Source organism: Pyxicephalus adspersus, chromosome 12 (genome assembly GCF_032062135.1).
Source record: "Pyxicephalus adspersus chromosome 12, UCB_Pads_2.0, whole genome shotgun sequence".
NCBI lineage: Eukaryota > Metazoa > Chordata > Amphibia > Anura > Pyxicephalidae > Pyxicephalus > Pyxicephalus adspersus.
In genome coordinates this window covers 4,051,502-4,067,118 of record NC_092869.1, presented here as the reverse complement: position 1 = coordinate 4,067,118, position 15,617 = coordinate 4,051,502, and the positions used below count along the sequence as shown (strand labels likewise).

The following is a 15,617-nucleotide window of genomic DNA, read 5'->3' as shown; positions in this document are numbered from 1 at the left end:
ACCTATAAAGTCCTCCCTTGTATAGACGTCTAAAAAGCCCAGGACCAAGACAAGCCATCTTGGAAGTGATATCAGAAGCCCCAGAACATTCACCTGAGTGACCATCAATAACAAACTTTCTGAACTTTTTTACCCATGAGAAGCTTTGTTATTTTTATTTTTTTTTAGGTTTTAAGGAACCCTTGCTGAAAATTAATATTTGCAGATCAAGGTACATTAGCATGATTAGCAAGTTGCAGAAGAAACCATGAAGAACCTGACATACGTCTGCTTAGGTCTCTGGTTCATGTTAAACATCTTTAACATGATCTTGATGAAAAAAATAACTTTAGTAATAGACCTAAATTTTAACAAATAATTATAGTATGAAAAGAACACAGATGTCCGAAAAATGCCCTTATACATTAGTGGTTGGTAAAACAGGAACTCCCTACATTGGTGGACAGTGGAGATGTTTCCCAGCCTAATTGGGGTAAGTGAAAGAAGTCCCCCCTTACCTTGATGGTCAGTGTATAAGAGGACCCTTACATTGAATATCAGTGAAAAATTGGACCGCTGACATTGGTGCAAGGTGTAGGTGGACAGTCAATCTGCCACCATCCAAAAAACCTCTAGGAACCTCTGGAGGGTTCCTGGTTGGGGACCGCTCCTCCATGGTGTTCTTCTTGGATTTAGAGGTTGGCTTTACACCTATGCACATACTCAGTAAGCTGTGGTGTGGTACTATTCGTTTAGTAGATGCCAATGGACATTGAACCCCAACATAACCAACTTTCCTTATGTTCTTGGATGCTGTAATATAATAAAAGTTGCAATGCGTTGGTGGCTCATTTTAATCAAATTACCTGCCTTTGCCAAACCCATGTTAAAGTGTACAGACATCAGACGTCACGGTGGACATTCAGAATGGGGGCAACAGACTGTGGGCCCTAAATGACAGGCATTCTGTGTCAACAAAAAAGTTGGTCAAATTCAACTTTTACAAGAAAAGTCAAAAATGTCCATACCGTTTACCCTGTCCATATATGAGGAACTACGGATGGTTGGTCCACGTGGTTTTCGGCATTGGTATCCCCATTCTGATTATTATTTCTCAAGGTGGGTAAAATATTTGTTTGTTTGTCTTCATAAGTCTTTACGGTCACCTCCTGGTACTACAGACGCTGCCTGCCATTGGTAGTTGTAGTCCCTTTATAATAAAAACATTTGACCCAGCAACATACAGAATTGAGATATACCACTGCTTGCAAGAGTAATACGTAGATCCACACGAGACAATTTAAAATTTTTATTTCATCTTTATTTTTGAATTTTTTGTTACAAATTGTACATTCAATGTCTTTATAAAAATGCAGATGATGCCGATCCTTACACAGGTGAGCAGCACAGCCTGTGGGCTCAGAGAGGGGAGGTGGGGGTGCACTTTTAATGAGAGAAAATGAGGGTACAGTTCTGGAAGTCGGGATCCTGTGTACTATTTTCATGGTATGCAACTTTACATGTTGTATTGGGTGCTCATAGTCTGCTAACTAAAATGTAATCCAAATAGGTAACAAAATCACATATGCTCATGTGTTTATATATTTTTTTGCTTACTGTGGATCTGTTACAAATGGGGTTTTAGGTGTACATTGTTGGACAGTAAGGATTGGTAGCTTGGCTTTAGGGTGAGGCTTTTTCTTTGGACAGGAGGTGTTCCAACTTCCAAGGTGATCACTGATCAACTAAGGGACGTATCCCTCCAGAGAGAGATGATAACCTATGTCTGCTGGGGCCTACACCGATTGGAGTGGATCCAAGAGAAAACCTCCCTTTTGGGGCATCTATGCAAGATTAAATTTGGATTGCTCATGGCGCCATTTAAAAAAAAATAACACTAGCACGTCATTAGGCTTTGTGTGTACAAAAACAAAGTGTGTATGCAAATGAAAGTACACTATATGATCAAATGATTTTGGACACCCAACCACCACACCTACATGCCCATTCTAAAACCAGGGGCAAATAATATGGAGTTGGCCGTCATTAGTGGCTAAAACAGCCTAAACTCTAGTGGGCAAACAAAGTGTTGGAGGGTGTGGAACTTTCCAAAAAAATGATGTGGGACAGGAATCCCTGGCTCATACTCAGTCAGACCTTGCTCGTCATTGGGGTTCAAATTCAACCGAAAGGTGTTCAGTAGGGTTATGTTCAGGGCTTGGTGCAGGACACTCAACTTCCTCCACACCATGGTCAAACTTTGTCTTTATGGGGCAAAAACCCTGGCTCATGATCAGTCGAGCCTGGTTCACCATTGGCTTTCTAAGTCCACCCAAACGTGTTCAGTAGGGTTGAGTTCAGGGCTTTGTGCAGGACACTTGAGTTCCTCCACACCATGGTCAAGCTATGTCTTTATGGTGCACAATTGTTGCTAATGTCTTTGTATACCAAAGGAAACACATGAACTCTATAATATGAAGGGGGATCCACATACAATACATTTGACCATATAGTAGGTAGGTGTTCATCCTAGAAATCATATATTACCTTTTTTGGATTTTTAAAGGAGGTATGGCGGTCAAAACTGAATTGATAGCTCTAATATACATCATCGTTTGATGACTCCATCCAGTTACTTACATAAATTTATGGCAAATGGTTGCAGTGTAAAAGTAAAGGAGGCATACAGTGTATACATGTATACTTTTGGGTACTAGTGTTGGCTAGTAAGATGTGGATGTACAATCTTGGGGATGGTTCGGTCTTTTTTTAAAGAAGCAGGAAAGCAAGCCAAAGCAAAGAAGGGTAAACAAAATAATCCAAGGCACCCAATGTCCTCAGTTTGCCCGATACAATCTGAAAAAAATCTCAACAGTGTACACATGTGGAAATCTGAGATGCTCCACAAGATAAAAAGCACCGTTGCAAAATCAGAACCCCCTCAGTGACAAAAAATAATCACAGACTCGTGTTGCTACAATCTCACTGTTCATAATACTAGGTTGAAATAAGGCACACATGTACACAGACTATTCATTGAGCTAATTGGATTCAAAATGGGGGCAAAGCCACAAGGCCAACAGTGTCTCCAGCTTGGACAACTCCATCCAACCTTTCATGTTTCAAACGAGGAAAAAAAAGAGTCAACCCCATTCACTTTAAGCACACAGTGCTTATAGGTTGGCTGTTACAAGTCACCTTTATCTCGTAGAATGTTATAGCCGGTCACCAGCGAAGAACAGCCAGTATGGGTCAGCTTGCTGTGATACTGATGTGGTGAGAAAATGATGGTGCTGCGGTCTGTCTTTGTTACCTACACATGATTGGATGGGTCACAAGGTTATATTAGCTCAGGCACCATCATTCAATTATTTCTTCATCTTTTTTTCAGTCTTTACATTTCAGAATTAATAATATAGAAGTTAGTTTCTTGCCCCTACACGGTAGGGTAAATTCACCTCCTTTTATATGGAGTTAGATTGTGAAATATATATATATCTTTCTATATATACATAGATGTATATATAAATTAATTTACATTTGATCTATTCCTCTTGAGGTATCCATTCATGTCAACCAAGTTTGCCATTATGGGAGCCACTTTCACGTTTCTTCATTTGTGGTCTGCTTAGGCTCAGGGACATAGGTTAGTCCATTGGAGCGATCCAATTTTTAGGCATAACCTATGATTTTACTCCACCTATATTCCTCAGTAAGCTCTGCCCACCTACCAGAAAATGGGGCCAACTTTTCAGTATCCGGGCACATAGTGGACTGCAGGCCATTGGACGTCGTTATTTGAAGGACATCTGCTCCCAGTAAAGGCTTTCAACGTTAGGTAGAATACTTTAAAATCATCTGTCCTCGAAATGCTTTCCACAGGTTCTTTACCACAGAATAACAAGGCAGTTTAAAAAAAAAAGGTGTTGGTGGCATAGCTTTGTTCATTGTTTCCCAACACACTCTAGTTCTTTCACGCAACACTCATAATTGCTGGAGATGACTTGACAGTAGATTTCATTTCTATGTTGTTGCGATCAAAGAAGTTTCAGAACACCAAGGCAAAGTTCACAGCATCATTTTTCACATTTTTTTTGTCAACTGAGTTTAAAGTTGTCTCAAGTGTCCTTTGGTTGGTAGGGCAGCCAAACATGTGTCTTAATACTGAAACTGGTTTCCATCCTTTATGGGGGATGATGGGAGGAACACGGGGGCAGATGATACTTCTGGTCTCAAGGACAAGGTCCTTTTTACCATACCCCTTTGCATTGGAGTTTGCTCTGTGTAGCTATGCTGGCGGGAAAGATAGAGATTGTGGCTTTCCATTGGCACCGGGGTGCCTGTTGAATGCATCCTTGTGAGAAGCGGTGGAGGATGTTGTCTGGGTCCCTGACCCAGACTATGTTGTCTAGAAATCAGCGGTCCTGGACCTATGTTCATTAGTTTGTGTCCAGAGGATAAAGAATGTCTATGAGAAGGATGCCTTGACTGTTTCTCCACACAAGATTGAGGATTGACATCTGGTGGGATGTCCAATCTTCTGGGCAGGCTGTCTCTTGGAAGAGTTGAGGAGCTGTAATAAGGTGCGTTTTCCGTGTCAGGAATTTGTGGCTGAACTCTGTTCATGAATGACATGGGTGAATGGGGGCTGACAGCTTGAGGACTAATAGCCATCATGCCAGATATTTTTCTCGGTGAGCCTCCACCTTCTGGTAGATGTTTTAGAAGTTCATCTAGAGTTGTCACCTCAACCCCTTTGGGAAGATAGCATTGTGAATGACGAATCAAAGCCCTTTCGGAATTGGGTATCTTCTTATCGTCTGCATAGCTAGAAAGAGGCTGATCATACCCGTGCATGCCGCTTGGGAGGGCAACTGTGCTAGGAAACTGAAAGACCTGGGAATTGGAAACAGGAAAATGGAAAACTGGGCTTTTGCTTTGGATTTCTTTGGCGTTATTACAGTTCTGATTTCTTTCCCATTGGTTCTTGAAGGCTTTCAGATTCTTCATAGGCAATTCAGGAGTAGATTCTGGGGTGGGGAGTCCAGATAGTTCAGGAAGGTCTTTTGATCCAGCTTTGGTTGTTTCACCTTGCTGTTCTTTGTCTCCATGCAGTAGGGTTGTGTAGAGCTTCGGCGAGGTTGCTTCCATTCCTTCCTTTGACTGGGTGTCTAAAAGTCCATTCATCTTTGCCAGGCTCCTCAAGGATAGAGGTCGTTGTAGATTAGATTCTGGATCCTTACTGAGGTGCTTGTTTTTCTGAAACATGTGATTGCAGTAACAGGACACAAAAAGGCCTGAAAAGATGGCGCCTATAACAAAGGCTACGAAGACACACCCGATGAGGAACGTGAAATGAACTGTCTTGGTGGACTCTTTTCCTGCAGCCTCCTGGCGGACACCTTTGGAATAAAACAGTAAAACAAGGTTAAAATATCAATAATATATATATATGTATCCTTATATTTCTAAATATATACTAAACATGTATAACAAAATGTGTATCATGTAAATTGTTATTGACCCATCATTCATTAATATCCTCTGGTTCCTCCTTAAGGTGGCCCTTTCACTAAAACTAAATTTCTGTCCCTGGTGCCTAGATGAGCGTGACAACACAATCCATTTACTGAAAGATTTTGGGAATCCTGTCTTCCTTCCCTTGAGTACATTTTTTAAAAAAGCTGCCAGAAATGTATTTTCCCTTGGCGCAGGAGCTAAGCATTTGTTCCCAAATTCCTGGCACAATTTTATATTGTTTACTAAGAAAGATTGGGGGGTTTAGAGTTTGTTTAGTATAAAAATAAGTGTTCATTTTATTCTCTGGAGAATGCAGCTCAAACTTGAGAATAGAGAGAAGACATGGGAACGAGAGAACACAGCCTGTCTGCCACCTACACACAGTACAGGCCGCCATTTTGTTTACTCGTTACCATTCTCTAAACTGAAAAACATTTTGATCTCTGTGTGTGTGTTTTGCACAGGAGCTTTTCATTGTGTAATGGAAAACTTCATGTGTGCTTCCAGCACTGCCCTGAATGGAATCATAATGAATGACAATCTGTCTCAAGTAGAGGTTCCATTTTTTGGGTTCCTCAGAAAAACCTTAGTTTTCAGCATGGCCACCCATTTGAGCTAGAATGATGAACAGCAAGTACAAAGTACTTAACAACTGAATTAAGTTATCAAAAACCACCAAGGAACAAAGGACCAATATCCTCTATGGTCGATAAAACACCCAACTAGCCAATTGGAAACTCTGCTGCTTGTATCTTCTTGACAATTATTAAATATATTGATCTGCTAAGTCATTTTACTTAATGCTCAAACTTCAACACGTTGACCACCTGAACAATAACCTGAAAATGGGATGTTGAAGGATTGCCAGAATGTGTCCCAATGTCTGATTTGAAAAGCACAGCTCCATCCATTTGGAAATGAAGATACAAATCACCAATAATTTGAACTACCATATAGGTCTATGCGCCCTCTTGAACCATCGTCCAATAAATCAAGGCTTTCCAGTTGTCTTAAAGATGCTAAAATACTGTGAAGGTTGCCAATTTCAGACCTAAAATACCTATAATATCATGGCCTATGGCCAATGGAAGCCAACAAAGATATTATACATATAGTTACCATTGCTGGTCTAACTGGGTTGAAATTCGCTTCTGTTATTAACTTCAATAGGATTTAAATTTGGTTACTAATCACCCTGAACATTGGGAGTAAATTTTGGCTAGTTGTCAGCAAACCAAATGGAGTCGAATTTGTCTAACCCTAGACTTTAGGTTGTAGATAAGAGTCAAGGTCCTTCTACTTGGATCTCAGAGAAGATCTTACCACAACCTAATGTCCAAGGTTGGTCGAATTTCCCTCCATTCAGTTTGCTCACAGCCTGCCCAAATTGACCCCACTGTTCAGGTTGGTTGGTAGCCAAACAAATTTCATTGAAGTCAAAGTCAGAAACTAATTTGACCTACAAAATCTACAAACCTAGTCATGTCAGTGATAGTAACTATGTGATCTTGGTGACTTCCATTGAGTCCACAGGCCATATTATAATACATGATTTAGGCCTGACATTGGCAACCTTCAGCCTTTATTAGATTTATTATTCTTTTGAAGATATCCAAGCAGAAGGGCCTTGACTCTAATCTACAACCTAAGCTCTAGGGTTGGTTAGCCAAACTCAAATCCCATTGGTGAGTAGTAAAAAGCTTTCAATTGGAGTCATTGAGATACCTAGCAAGCCATTGGGTAATTTGTCTTTGAGACAAACCCAAAACTTCAAGTCGTATACAGCCAAAGGATTGCTAAAAAATAATCAAACCCCCTTTTTGTATCAGTTTGAGTGTATTCTCCTGTCCTGGGGATAGAATAAGAAGCAAGGTATTATTTTGCTGTAAGTTTCTGGACTTTCTTTAGCCTGTGTGTAAATCTCTCCAACGGGAACACTGAAAGCAATGGAAACCTAATGGAAAATTCAACACTTTCTTACTCTATCAACATCTCAAAAAGTTTTACCTTGGATATACTTAAAGTATTGGGTGGATCTAACCTTTAGCTAACATGTAGAATAAATTAATCAGCAAAAAAACCCAACGCATAAAAAGTTCTCTTTTTAAAAAAGGTTTAAATTTATTAACTCAACCACTTTAATAAGCTATTGAGCGGCTCCTCCATATCATCTCAGTGTCCCGATAGGTGACTTTGAGAAGCTGTGACATTTTTTTTCCTGGTTTTGTCTAATAAAGGCCACAGACTCGGAATATCCTAGCTGACAAATTAGCATTTCCAAAAGAACAGAGGAATATTTGAAAAGAAATGAGACTTCAACCCCCGGCAAGCCTTCCTCTCGAATATGAGCGGTGACTTCAGTCCCTCGCGGGGTTTCTGATGTTAGCTAATGTGAGCGGCCTTTCTCCCCGAAGGCCGCCTAGCCGAGGGCCTCAGACAACTTAATTCAACCCAGTGAAGATTCATTTGAGAACCGTGCGCCGTTAATGCAGTGAAAGGCAAGAGCCAATCAAACCGGAGTGTGCTCAGCTGCAGAGAGGTAATGAGCTATTCGCTTCAAAGATGGGACAGCAGGTACGGCAATCACATAAACTAATATAAGACTATTATAATTACACACGCGCACTTACAATGAAGGCTCCAAGGCTTTTTTTTTTTCAAAAAGCGTTCTATCCTTTGAACAATTTCCTCTTTGGAGAGTGCTGGGGAAATGGCATTTTCTCTGTATCCTGGCTCTAATCAATTATTGTAACCCGCTGAATGCCAGCTTGGGCTGTGTTTTCGTGAATACACTAGGCGAGATAATTATTTTTAGAAGTTAAAAATACGGGGCCTGTCACATTGAAGGAGATTGATGTTTTTCTGTGTGTCAGAAATCGAGTTTTTAAGAGTTGAGTGCATCCCTAGTGCCGGTGTAAATAGACTTTGATTATATTTATTTTGCTGCTGCAGAAGGGCCGTGGGTGGCGATAACTCAAAAATTTGTTTTTCTTTTTTGTATTTTCATGCCAGATTTTTACCTTTTTAAAATACGCTATTAAAGAACAGACACACGGATGATTGGTCTAAAATAACTAGATGGAAACAGCAATCCCCCCTAACAGTTGTCTTTAAGAGTCTGCTGAATACTTTCTTAGTTTTGGGTACATAGAATGATTTTTCTGTCGGTGACGCATCAACAGAATGCAAAATTGGGCTAACTTTTTTAAAAAGTAGGGAGTACATTGACGTGGTATGCCATGACATGGTTAATTTATCTTCAGAAGATGTCAGCAAGTTAAGGAAATATATAGGCGTGGTCATTTTGGTGTTGACCCCTTTTATTCTGATGCCCAATATGGTACACACGACTATGGTTATTATGAGCTAAATTCACAATTTTTTGTATTTATTCCTGTTGCATATAAAGCATCTACATAAGTAGGTTAGCAGCCAATTACTCAACTGTTGGATTACTTGGATGGATACGACTCACGAGCAGTAAATTTTCCTTCATTATTTATGAGAACAGAGCCTATGGATTTACTAAGAATCAATGGCATTTAACGTACAGAGAGACTGAACAACTGTTCAATGGAATGGAGCCAATCTGTTTGCTAATGAATTGTTACTTTCTAATTAAATGTTGGATCTGTTATTATCAGTATTGCGCCAGCTAACCAAATTACCTTTGTTGTTATTATATATAATATATTATATAAACTGGCCATAGGGGCGATGCCCACCACATCTCTATGAGTTTGTTGGACACATGGCCATTGACATGGAGTTGGCTCCAACGTGAGCTATAGTAGCCTTCATCGGTTCTGAGAAGGCTTTCTGTGAATTTTTGGAGGGTGTCTGTGGGAATTTGTGCCAATCCAACTCAAATAGCATTTGTGAGGTCAGGTTCTGATGTTGTATTAGAAGACTTGGCTTAGAATCATCCCATAGGTGCTCAGTAGGGTTAAAATCAGGACCCCTCTATGACAAACTGATCAAAACATGTCTTTTTGGAGCTGACTGGCTTACCAGCACTGAGCCAGATAACCGAATTACCCCCATGGATGTCATATATGAGCTTTCTGGTCCATTGGCCATAGGTTAGGTGCCTATCGCACCTGTATGACCTTGGTGGATATTTTGTTCCAGAACAATCTACATTGATATGGAGTTGGCTCTCATGTGCCGCTTTAATAGCCATTGGTGGTTCTCAGAAAGGTTTCAATGAAATTTGTGTCTGCCCATTAAGCTCAAATAGCATTTGTGAGGTCAGTTACTGACATTGGAAGTGAAGACCTTGCTTACGATTGGCCCAAATGGGCTAGTAGGGTTGAATTCAGGGCCCTACTCAAGTCCCCATGGTCAAACTATGTGTTTTTGGAGCCAGTGAGCCAGCTAACTAAATTACCTCCATGGATATTATATTTGCGCTGTATGGCCAATTGGGCAAACCCACCACCCTTGTATGAGCTTGGTAAACATTCCATTCCAGATCTTTGGATTGACCTGGAGTTGGATGCCTTGTGAGCTATAATGGCCTTTGTTGGTTCTCAGAAAGGTTTCCATTAAATTTTAAAGGGTGTCTCTCAGAATTTGAGCCCATTCAACTCAAGCAGCATTAGTGAGGTCAGGGGCTGACATTGGATAAGAAGACCTGGCTTACAGTTGGCCCAAATATGCCCAGTAGGGTTAACTTAAGGGCTCTACTCAAGTTCACCTACACCAAACTAGTCAAACAGAGTCTACTCAGTACAGAGTTTACTCCAAGCTGATACCACAAGGTTGGAAGAGCACAAATGTCTACAATGTATTCACAGAACCCTTCATTGGAAACACCTGATCTCCATCGATTGGAGAGGAGGCCATATGTCTGCCATATAGATGAGCTTCTCCATTATTTGTTGGACTTGTTCTCAGCAATACTGAATGAGCTTACAAATTGACCTCATTGGAGATGATATAGATTTTTTACTCTGTCAGCACATCAATGGGCAATTTGTTTTCATGACCTTTACCCAACGTACTACCACCATTTGTTAGCTCAATACTTCATTTGCACTTTATACATATACATAGGTTGACATAGGTTTAAATACTGCATATGAAAAATAAAACCCTTAACTTTCACATCCCACCCTCACATATGTGCTGTTATAATTCATTAGCGCCTTTTTCATGTGATGTCTTCCAGGAAAAGGAGATGAATTAGGCAGACAAGTCTAAACACAAACACAATTATCACAGCTAATGAGTTCAGCGCGGTTTCATGCACGGCCCATGCACGGTGGCCCACCAGCAGCCAGGGACATCTAATCAGCACACAGAACAGACGAAGCTGGTAAAACTTGCATGAAAAATGGGCGAGAGGAAAGATGGAAGGGGATACGAGGCCCAGCGGGTGTTAGCCAGCAACAGGACTGACCTGGAGCGTCTAGATATTTCGAGTTAATTCAACTACGTAGAGAGAGAGAGCCTAGGATCGCATAAGAAAGAATTCCCCTCTTACCCTGGGTTCTAAGAGTGTGCCAGGCAGAAAGGTGGTAACCGTCTGAAGTCACACCTGGCGGGGGGTAGCCGCGCCCGCCTGGGAGAGTCACATCCCCAAGGGAGGCAACATTGGACATGGTGATGTCACCGCTGGGCGGGACTTTCCCTGCATTACCAGCGACAAATAAAACATCATGAAACATAAGCAAAAGGCAACAGCATCGACAATAGCGGAACGATGTGCGAATATTGGGGAGGGGAAGAAAGGGATGGGGCAAGTGGGAGGAAAAAGGGGGGTTGTTCAATATGATAGTTACAATACACCATTTACTGTGGATAGATGCGGATGGAGCTTCGTAACCCAGCGTAAGAGGAAACTAATTTCTAATTCTTTATTTCAATAAGTCTGATGCCCATTGCACCAATCATGGCACTACACTTCATCATCAGGACCTTATTAGCCAATCAGACACCAGCTTTCAATGTAACTTTCAAATATGTTTTATCAGCTTAAAAATGTGTAATTCTGTTTATCAAGTCTTCAGATTTACAGCACAGCCAGGATAGTGACCAGACTTTTCTGTACAGTGGACTGAGAAATAATTTCTGGTCACTTCCCCTCCCCCAGCCTACGATTGGACAGTGAAGGAGCAGCAGTGCACAAATTAGTCACCCTTCTGCTCAATCACCGTTCTCTGCTTGTTCCTCAAAAGCACATGCGCACTGCAGCACCCCTGATTGGCTCGTGCTGTTGCCCTTCTCTTTTCTAGTTTACCTTAAATTACATGGGCGAATTATAAAAGGCTGATGGAACGTCAAATGATAATTGAACTGGTTGCAAAATTTATTTTAATGGAAAAGTAACTGAATTTATTTTTGTTGGTAGATCTGCTAGGAGTTTGGAATTAGTTATTCAAAACAAGCTGCTGCCTAAATTGCCTCTCATTAACTTTAGTGAAATATTATCCTTACCATTTGAAAAAATTGAGTAGGATGAAAGTTTTATACAACATGCCATTTTCTGTTCAATTAATTTATCCGTGATTAAAAGCATTGGATATGTTAAAATATTCACCACCGAGCTGCTGCACACGGCAGTGGATGGCCGAGTATGTCCTTGCAGTAAGATGGCTTTGCCAGCAGGTGGCAGAATTAGGCTGAATTTGGCATTGGGTCTTGTGTAGGGGGTGCTGAAGCTACCAATGGATGGCACCAATTCAAGAGCTAGATATTGCCAGCACATATTCTTCTTTATAGATTCACTTATATCTGTACATGATCAGAGTCATGGAGAGATGCGAAATAATGATTTCTTCATCATGCGACCAATGTTTTAGAAAGGTGATGAGCTTGCCGTAATAAGTATGGCCTTCTCCTTCTCTCTACTCCAAAAGCCTTACACAAATTTTATTTTAAACTAAAAATGTGTATGTTAAGAGTTCTCTTCACAATGGGATCCCCTCTGCGACACATTTAAATTTTAAAATCCTCATTACATTATTGCACAAAAAAACTTTTACAAAACTTTTGCTACAATCATCTAAAACGTATTTAAAATCTAAATTCTGAATATTGAAATTATTATAAAATAATATAAATAAAATCAATACATAAAAATATTTAAAAAATATAATATAGTAAAATAAATATAAAAATTTGTATTGTTTTTATATTTTTTATATTTATATATTTAATATTTTTTGTATATGACATTTTTACATTTTTCAAATGTATTTTATATATTTATTTTTTTACTTTTATTTTTTTTATTTTTAGATTTTTTAAACAAATAAATATATAGGTAAAAAATTTAAATATACTTCTATATACAGTAATAACCTTTTTAATATATAAATATTATTTTTTATTTAATACTATACTATTAAATATTATTTTTTTTAATTCATCTGCAACAATTTTGGAATTGTCATATATATATATATATATATATATATATATATATATATGTATATTTATTTATATATAGAGATTTTTTTTTACTTTTATGTTTTCATTTTTTTAATCTTTTGTTTTTATTTTTTTTTTCAATTTTGTTTTTATGTTTTTCTTGACACTTACATTTTTTTCAATTTTTTTTACATTTCTTACATGTTTTTGTTTTTTCAATTTTTGATTGTTTTTTTTTTTTTTACACTTACTTTTTTTAATTCTTTTTTTTTTATTTCGCACAAGTGCTTTACAATAGAGGTGGAATTTTTCGCAGCATAAACTGTTTCTAGGTCGTAGGCGTTGGCGAGCTGTCCAGTTTGGTAAATTTCCTGTAATGCAGCTAACGCTTTTTTCTATCTGAATGTCTCACACTTCAGTAAATCTGTCCATCTGACAAACACCTTTCTCTGGAGAGACAAATCCGCGCTTAAATCATGTCGCCTTAAAGACACAAGATGGGGGCCTGCTGTTAAATTAATGATAGACTATCTCTTCTAATCCTCTTCAGCAGCTCAGTCAGTCCACTGCCTCTGCCAGAGCCATATTCTTCTCCAGCTTCGAAAATCCCATCAGCCATCACCGCAGGTTAGAAGAGGCGTTGGCGATTTTCTTATCAGAGAATAAAGTTCTGATGACCTAATTACGTTTTTTTTCTTTCCTTGCTTCCACAATTGCTCCGTCTGACATAACCCGTTGGTTTCTTTAGAGTGTCAATTTACATGGACAAGCGGAAGCGGCCTGATAATGTTAAAGCCTTGGCGTTGGTAATGAAGACAAGGAAAATGTCACACAGCGGCAGAGAAACTGGAACACGTCCCCTATTAGGCATATCAGAGCCTTAAGTACTTTATGAATAAAAGGATTTCTCACTAAACACAGAGCGAAATTTTGGAATAATTAAAATTCTTCTAATCTTATAATCCAAGCCACGTTGGAGTAAAACTGAAGACAAAACTTTTTTTGTTATTTGGGGTTGGGGAAGGGACGGAACCCTCGTTGGGTTTATTAGCACCAATAGAATTAGAAAGGAAGGATAGCTTGTCCTTGAAATGTTCCCTCCACTACGTCCTTCTAAATTTTGCTCCCAACGGTGCAACCCAGCCCTCTCCAGCTCTTACTGTCCATGGGCAATACTGAGCCAAGGTCATCTGATGGCTGTGGATTGTGCCGCCATGTCTATGGCCCAGCCATAGGGATAGATGGGCTTTAACAGAAGGTGGACACAGATAGGTTGGCCATTTATTGAAGAACTGGAGTAAGGGCCTCAAGGTACATATTTGGCATTCAAACAGGAGAAGGAACATACGAAGGACAACATCACCAAGGGTGACCATTTATAAATTTGTCTTTTTATTCTTCAACAACCCACCATGTTGGAGTTCGTCAAATGGAGAACTGATGGAGATATTAGGAACAAGCCATTTCTACTGAGCATTTTGGGATGGGTTGCCATATTTATGAACTCTAAAGGAGGGACGAGCCCAAAATGTGGTGCCAAATGCAATGGACTTTGGAGGTAATGAACAGGCAAAACTTTAAATAGCCTGCATTACACTTCACTTGCACCCATCCTGATGGTAATTCATTGACCCTATGGTAACACGTTTAGTAATCTGGTTGGCCAAATAATAAACATGATGAACCTACTAAGTTTTCTTCTAGTACAAGTCTTGGTAGATTTGGTAAAGTTCAACTTTTTTTTCTAGATTTGGACAGCCCTTAATTTGGGAACCCTTAATTTCCTCCTCTTCCAGTAATTGCCTCCATTTTTGTCTTGCTGACATCCTGTCCAACCTTGACATGAGGATCAAACAAATTTGGAGGAACCGACATTGATACCTCACCTTTCCCCTCCCAACTCTATGCCAAAAAATGTTGTGATGGGTTTTAAAAAAAATAAAATTAATTTAATATCTATTTTTTATTTAGTAAACTGAACCATTGACCATGTTCCATCATCCAGCTATATTTAAGCCAAGGACAGATCTTGATGGAGGTTCTGATGGCTTTATTTGCCCCAAACTGGTGAGCCATTGGTGTATGTTTGGGTCTCTCGTGACCAATTCCGATTGGATGCTTTAGAATTTTTTAAAGAATTTAGTTGCATGGTGCCTTATGATTGACACATCCTGCAGTTGGCGGTCTGTCAACTTCATGAAAAATGAAACTTTATTGAAAGATTTGCATTATTAGGACAATGACAAGCTTAGACCACTTGTTGATTCCTATCATAGCTTGAGGTTGGCATGCTCTCCCTCTCTTTCTCTCTTTACAACAAATGGGTTTAAACCAACTGGATAGCACACAAATGGAGACATGAAGCGGAGACCTTTAGGGGAGTGAAGAATGGGAAGGAGAGGGGTGACTTTTTATGTTGGCAAAAATAGAGAAATCTCACCGTAAGCGGAGTCTCCATCGTTGTCTAGGCTCCCGGATGCGGTGACAAGATCTACAAGTAGACAAGAAGGTTAAACTGTCATTGGAGACCCTCTGGACATTTTACACATGTAATTATAAAAATATATAAATCCATATATGGCCAAAATTCCCAACCATAAATGTTTTAAATAAGGAAATCTAACCCTTTATGTCCCCTGTCTGATACCTGTTGGAATCCCAAACCAGGTTTAAGTTATTGGGTACTTCCTGACTTCCAATGGCCAGGTGCCCTTTGGTGCAGGAATTGAAGAAATTACACT

General features: G+C 39.5%; 1 protein-coding gene across 3 annotated transcripts in view; it reads right to left on the bottom strand.

Moving 5' to 3' along the window:
- Positions 1-1,278: 1,278 nt before the first annotated feature.
- SEMA6C (semaphorin 6C) overlaps positions 1,279-15,617 on the bottom strand; it is a 130,960-nt gene continuing 116,621 nt past the window's right edge. For 2 of the 3 annotated variants that reach the window (XM_072428611.1, XM_072428612.1), the window contains exons 18-20: positions 15,317-15,367; positions 10,988-11,134; positions 1,279-5,381 (exon numbers count right to left, since the gene is read on the bottom strand). In XM_072428611.1, the coding sequence (XP_072284712.1) occupies positions 4,138-5,381; positions 10,988-11,134; positions 15,317-15,367 (1,442 nt within the window). In that variant the 3' untranslated portion in view covers positions 1,279-4,137. The remainder of the gene's footprint in view (positions 5,382-10,987; positions 11,135-15,316; positions 15,368-15,617) is intronic. The other variant, XM_072428613.1, reaches the window with a different exon arrangement.